The 6,348-nt window shown below is 61.9% G+C and overlaps 1 protein-coding gene across 1 annotated transcript; it reads left to right on the top strand.

Annotated features, from left to right (window-relative positions):
- The first annotated feature begins 1,298 nt into the window (after positions 1–1,298).
- Positions 1,299–6,141, top strand: IL12RB1 (interleukin 12 receptor subunit beta 1). The gene is made up of 15 exons (XM_085040662.1): positions 1,299–1,873; positions 2,244–2,361; positions 2,441–2,610; positions 2,693–2,844; positions 3,328–3,370; positions 3,533–3,643; positions 3,727–3,809; positions 3,903–4,128; positions 4,220–4,390; positions 4,471–4,572; positions 4,659–4,799; positions 4,893–5,036; positions 5,181–5,277; positions 5,356–5,437; positions 5,542–6,141. Exons 1-15 carry the CDS (start codon positions 1,828–1,830, stop codon positions 5,977–5,979), a joined length of 2,124 nt encoding a protein of 707 aa, XP_084896788.1. The 5' UTR covers positions 1,299–1,827; the 3' UTR covers positions 5,980–6,141.
- The last annotated feature ends 207 nt before the right edge of the window (positions 6,142–6,348 follow it).

The raw sequence follows: 6,348 nt of genomic DNA, 5'->3' as shown, positions 1-6,348 counted from the left end.
GGCATGGGGCTGGCACACCACAGCATGGGATTGGCACAGCATGGAGTTGGCACACCACGGCATGGCACAGGGTTGGCATGGCATGGGGATGGCACAACACAGCATGAGGCTAGCACGGCGTGGGGCTGGCACAGCATGCCACTGGCATGGCATGGGGTTGACATGGCACGGGGCTGGCATGGCACAGCGTGGGATTGGCATGGCATGGGGCCGGCACACCACGGCATGGGGTGGCATAGCATGGCACAGGGCTGGTATGGCATGGCATGGGGCTGGCACAGCACAGCATGGGGCTGGCACAGCACGGCATGGGAGCCACATGGCGCTGTGCTGGAATGGCACAGCATGGCATGGGACTGGCATGGGACTGGCATAGTACAGGACTGGCACGACATAGCAGGCTGTGGGGCTGACATGGCAGGATACATTCTGGGGTTGTCACAGTCTGTCTGGCTCAGTACAGCCCAGCATGGCACAGTCTGGCATGGCATGGCACAGTATAGCACATCATGGGGCTGGCACAGGGTTGGCACAGTCTGCCTGGCTCAGCAAATCCCAGCACTGCAGTCTGCCATAGCACAGCATGGCATGGCACAGCATGGGCCCTGCACAGCAGAACATGGCACAGCCTAATCCTGGCACAGCCTTTCTCGACACAGCCCAGCACAGCATCTCTGGCACACACAGGATGGCCTGAGGCTGGCACAGGCTGCCTGGTGTGGCACAGCCCAGCATGGCAAGGCCTGGGGCTGGCACAGCAGGGCATGGGCTGGGAGCTTGGTGTGGTCCAGCCCAGGTCTGTCCTGGCTGGCACAGCACAGAGCTTATGGCCTGGGGCAGCACTGCCCAGTACAGTCCAGCACAGCATGGCACAGCCCAGTCTGGCATGGCATAGTCCAGCATGGCACAGCTTGGTGTGACACAGCACGGCCTGGTTCAGCACGGCACGACACAACCCAGTCCAGCCTACTCCTGCTGCCTGTTGTGGCACAGCAAAGCCCAGCACGGCTCAGTTTGGCACGGCACAGTCTCCTCCTCCCCGGCGAGCAGGAGAGGGGACACGCAGGGAGTTAAGAGGTGCCAGGGGACCCTCTGTGCCCCCAGCTCAGCCCACGCTGTCCCAGCACAGGGACACTGCCGCCACCGCCGCCCTCCGGCGCCGAGCGAGTGGCACACAAGGAGCCGCTTTCTGCGGGAACAAGGGCACTCTGTGAGCGGCCCTCGGTGCCACCCGGCTCCACCGTCCCGGGTCACCCGCCTGTCACACGGCTGCTGGTGTCCCGGTGCCACCGCGCTCTCCTGCCTCACTGGGGCTTTGTTCGCAGCGAGCCGCGCTGGGGACAAGCACAACAGGCCCCCCAAAAAACCCAGAGAACCCCAACCTTGAAGCAGCCGCTGGAGAGTCACCCAGTTACGAGCAGAGGACCAAAAATACGCTATGTGCAAAAAAAAACCACCCAACCAAAAACCCCAAGACTCATCTTTCGCTTACCTTGCGCTTCTCGCCGCGCCGGGCACGTGGCGCAGTCGGGACATGCGGTGCGGCCGCGGGGCAGGGGTGGCCTCATCCCGGCAGCCTTGCCGGGAAAAAGGGGGATATTTCGGTTGCTTTCTCTTTTGTTTTTGGTAAAAGTGGGGCATGCACTCACGTCTAAGAAGGCTCTGCCCCGCTGGGGAACGGCACACTCTTAGCTGAAGAGGAAACCCCAAGAGCGGGAAGCTGCGCTGAGCACTGCTGCCGCTACGCCCGAGAGGGGTGCCGGGGGATTGGGGAGCCAGGAAGGGCAGCGCAGTCCCGGATCCGGTGTGGGACAGCCCGGGTGGGCGATGCTGGGGTGGCTGCTGGCGGCGCTGGCGGCGCTGGCGCAGGGCGGTAAGTGCTCCTGCGGTGCTGAGATGAGAGATAACTTCAGAAGAGTTTCAATGAATGATTCGGGGGAGATAAGACCTGGGGAGCTCCCGGAGAGAGATGGAGATACTCACCCAAAACCACAGGGACGGAGTAAAGATGGTGAATCCCCTCTAGCATCGGACAGGAGCCAAGGGCGAGTGGCACCAGCATCACTGGGGAGGGGGAAAACAGAGGGTTTGGGGTGACAATTGCTGGTGCAGCTGCTCTGATTCCCCATTTGAGGGGAACGACATGCGACATGGCAAGCAGGCAACAACCACAGCACTGCTCCCTCCACGCACGGGATGGAGTCTGGGATGCAGGAGCCTCCAGCCACCGCCCTGTCCCGCAGGCACCGTCGCAGCCCTCGGCTTCTCCTGCTGGAAGAAATGTAACACCCTCAAGCCCTTCCACTGCTCCTGGTCGCCCCTCGGGCCCGCCGGCAGCACCTCCTACATCCTGAACTTCTGGTGAGTTGGGCAGCGCGGCGGGAAGGGGGAGCCCGTGGGAAGTGTCCCGGATCACCCCTTGTGCCACCTCCCTCCCCAGCTTCGAGAAGCACAACCTGTGCCGCCAGTTTGAGGCGGGCACGGTGACAAACTACAGCCCCCCACACCGCCAAGTGTACGTCTTGGAGAACACCACGGCCTGGGTGGAGGCACGCTGGGGGCAGCAGCTCCACAGGACGCCCAACCACACCCTTCACCTCAGCCAGGCTGGTGAGTGCCCCCAGGACCCGGCTGGCAGCCAGCACTGGCACCAGTAACTGCCAGACCACCCAAAACCACCTCATCTTCCCAGTCAAGCTGGATCCACCCCCCATCAGGATGCCCTTCTCCAAGAGTGGCGGCCAGCTGAGGGTGTGGATGCCACGGCCACAGTGCCACGGCCTGGACCAGCCGCCACAGAGGGAGGCTCGCTTCTGGAGGGTGGGAGACAGCAGCTGGACACAGGTAAAAATGCTGTTTGCTGGAGATGGAAGTGACTGCCAGGACAGTCAGGACCATCATGGCAGCCCTGGGAGTGTGGGGGCTCAGTGATGTCACTGTGCCCCCCCAAACCCAGCTGTGTCCCATCTGTTTCACTGCGTTATCAGCTCTGCCTTGTGCTCTGGCCATGGGATCCTGCTGCTGCCTGTAACAGGATCAGGCTGTGATTCTCAGGGATTACACAGACAAAACCCCAGATTATACTAATGACGACAACAGATCAAATCTGGATGTTTGTCCCCAAAGAAGCTCTGGCAGCTGGGGACCCCCACTCCTCTCAATTGCTGCCAGGAGGGTCCCAGAAAAAGGGGACCCCGGCCACCATGTCCCCTGCACTCCATTTGGCTCTCCAAGCCCCTGGGGTGTTTGGTGATCACAGGGCAGCTTTGATGTCCAGTAACACTGGGTTTACTGGGTGGGTGTCTCCATGCCCTGTTCTCTCTGCAGGTGACATGTGAGACTGTGATGGTGAGAGGTGAAGATGACTCAGGTTGGTTTAGCCTGTGGGGGTGTTGGGGACAAGCACTTCCCAGGGGTGCTCCCACTTCCTGGTGGGGTGCTCTGCCTTGTGCTCTCCCCCACCACCCCATGATGGCCAAAAGTTGAGGAGTAGAAGGGTCACCCTCCAGCTGACCCTTCCACCCCTCTCTAGTGACCTGTGCCCTGGGGGTAAATGGCACCTTCGTGGTCCAGCTCCGGCACAAGCCTCCCCACTGGAGCAGCTCCTGGAGTGACTGGAGCAGCAACATCTCTGTTCCCGAGGGTGAGGAAGAGAAGAGGAGCCTGGTGAGATCCCAACAGGTCCCAAAAATGTTGATAACTCAGTCAGGCTTGCTCCTCCTGCAGAAATCCTGGAGAGCCCAGTACTGACCCACCAACTGGGCAAACTGGGGAGAGATGGGCAGCGGCTGCTGAGGCTGAGCTGGCAGGTACAGTCATGTCAGGTACAGTGGCATCCCTGGGGACCCTCCTGGGTGTGGTCCAGCTCTTCATCCCCCGAGTCACCCTCTTTCTGTCCCCAGCCAGTCCTCAAGGAGCAAAGGGATGTCACCTACAAGCTGGATGTCCGCATGCCGGCGTGTCGCTGCGCAGAGCCAGATGAGGAGGACAGGGTGGTGCTGGGCTGGGAGGTGACAGAGCATAACCTCACCCTCTCTGGGGCTGAATACAAAATCCTGCTGACAGCAGTCAATGCTGCAGGGCATGGGCCAGCACAGCAGCTCCGTGTGCCGGCAGAGCAGCACGCAGGTATCTGTGCCTAGAGTGAGGCCAAGCTTCCCTGGCAGCCCTCAGGGCCTGATTTTCCCAGCTACCCCTAATATCCCCCATTTCACCCCAGATCTCAGCTTCAAGAATGTCAGTGTGGCCGATGGCACTGTGACAGCGCAGTGGGAAGCACCAGTCCCTGGAGATGCCTTCTGCTTCGAGCAGCAGACACTGCCAGAACCTCCAAAACAGGGAATCTGCATCCAGCAGGAATTCCCTGCCCACAGCATCCACGTGGAGAGAGGCAAGGGAGTGGCCCAAGCCCATCGCTGTCCTCCCATCTAGGGTCAGAGGGTCTAACCAGTATCTCTAATCCCTCCGCAGGAGCACTGGGAGCGCCGGGGTGTCACCGCCTCGCCGTGCACGGTTGGGACCCGGAGAGGGGCTGGGCCACCTTCGCCACGTGGCACCACTACGCCAGCAATGGTGCGTGTGGGAGCACGGAGCGTCCGCTCCTGGTTTCCCTCCAGAAAGGGCATTCCTGAAATAATTCCCCATTTCTCTGCACACAGACTCGTTGGCTGTGCCCGTCAACATCAGCACTGCAGATGCCACCGTCACCCTCCAGTGGAAACTGTCCCCACGTGCCACCTGTCCCGGTGCGCTGGCCAAGTACCTCGTCTGCCACGTGGCCGAGGGGGACAACATGACCTGTGAGTGGGACTCTCTGATCCCTGTGGGGCAGGAGGAGGGTGCTGCCCACGGGCAGCTGCCTAACTGCCTCACACTCGTCCTTGTTTGCTCAGACAGCGAAGTGAATGCCACAGCATCAAATTACACCCTACAAAACCTCCAGCCCGGCACAGCCTACAGGGTGGGCGTTTGGGAGGTGACAGAGGACAGCGAGGGGACCTGCAGTGCTTGGTGGCCCTTCCAGACCAAGGCGCTGGGTAATGGCTCAGACCCTGTCCCCTCCCCACTCCGCATGGGGTGCTCGCTCCACTGGTTGCTCACCCTCACCCCAAAATGTCTTCTGTGTCCCACACGGGGCGTTGGGGACAGGAATGCCACCACCCAGCCATGCCCATCCCCAGGTCCCCAGGGAGCAGTGTGGAGAGGCAACCTGAAGTACCTGGGCATCTCTCTCAGTCTCCCCGCCGCAGCTGCCATCTACCACCTGAGCAAAAAGAGGTGACAGAGCACCCGTGTCCCCACGGCGCTCAGGCCACCCCCACCATTACCCTCCCTCAGCAACCACTCCCTCCCCAGGGCTCGCCGCCTCCTCTTCCCACCCCTTCCCAAGCCCGTGGGCACCAAAGCCATCCAGTTCTCCGCCGGCGAGATGAGGCAGGTGGGTTGTAAGGCGCAGGATGGGGACAGATCCCACCGGGATCCCACAGCCCCACACACAGCCCTAGCAAGAGACATTCCACCCCAAACCCACCCAACCCTTAGGGCCAGCCCCGGACAGGCCTCCTGGAGCCCTCGGAAAGGTTCAACCCAGCCGAGCTGCTGCTGACGGAGCCGAACCCCAGCGAGGAGACAGCTGACACGGACACAGAGCCTGCGGTGCCACAGCCCGGTGTGTCGCAGCCCAGCCCCGCGCCGGAGAAGCCGGTGGCAGTGGCGATGTCCCAGCAGGGCTGTGCGGAGGAGCTGCCCTTCGCCTACCGCAGGCAAGAGCTGCTGAGCCCGGGGGGATCTCCAGAGCCTGGCAGCACCGGCAGCACCGGATACCCACCCGGCCAGGAGGAGGAGGAAGAGGAGGAAGAGGAAGGAAGGCAGGGCCCGCACCAACCGCTGATCCCCATTGCCCTGCTCATCTCCGACAAGCCCATCATCATCAGGGATGAGGAAGGACGGGATCTCTCGCCGGAGAAGTCGGTGCCGTAGCCTTGACCAGGCTGGAGCAGCGGGGGTGAACGGCAGGATGGGGACAGAGGTGTCCCACGGGATGCTGGGTGTCTGTGTGGGGTTCTGAGTGCCCAGCCCGTGAGTTCACGGTCGCACTGGCACTTTCAGAGGGTTTTCTGGTTTCCAGGACACGGAAGGCAATGCCTCTGGATGGAGCATTGCACCAGGCCGGGTTTTGGCCACGCAATTCCCAGCCTCAGCCTTTCACTGGGGATGAAAGTCGAGCAAAGGCAGTTGCAGAGTCTGGTCAGGACTGAGGGTATTTCCATGGCTGGACTGGGAGGAGAGGCAGAGCTTCCTCCCAGCCGGCTGCCACCTCTGGGACCAGCATCCAGTGGATGCGGGCAA

This window comes from Lichenostomus cassidix, chromosome 28, assembly GCF_008360975.1.
Source record: "Lichenostomus cassidix isolate B80296 chromosome 28, HeHo_3.0, whole genome shotgun sequence".
Taxonomy (NCBI): domain Eukaryota; kingdom Metazoa; phylum Chordata; class Aves; order Passeriformes; family Meliphagidae; genus Lichenostomus; species Lichenostomus cassidix.
The sequence above is the reverse complement of the archived record's forward strand: the minus strand, read 5'-3'. Positions and strand labels throughout refer to the sequence as shown.

What these genes read in the sequence shown, in the direction of transcription:
- IL12RB1 (XM_085040662.1), top strand. Translation starts at nt 1,828, where the DNA reads ATGCTGGGGTGGCTGCTGGCGGCGCTGGCGGCGCTGGCGCAGGGCG. An exon ending in GAGACAGCAGCTGGACACAG is followed by an intron (nt 2,845 to 3,327) that starts GTAAAAATGCTG and finishes TTCTCTCTGCAG; the next exon opens with GTGACATGTGAGACTGTGAT. An exon ending in CTTCCAGACCAAGGCGCTGG is followed by an intron (nt 5,037 to 5,180) that starts GTAATGGCTCAG and finishes GCCCATCCCCAG; the next exon opens with GTCCCCAGGGAGCAGTGTGG.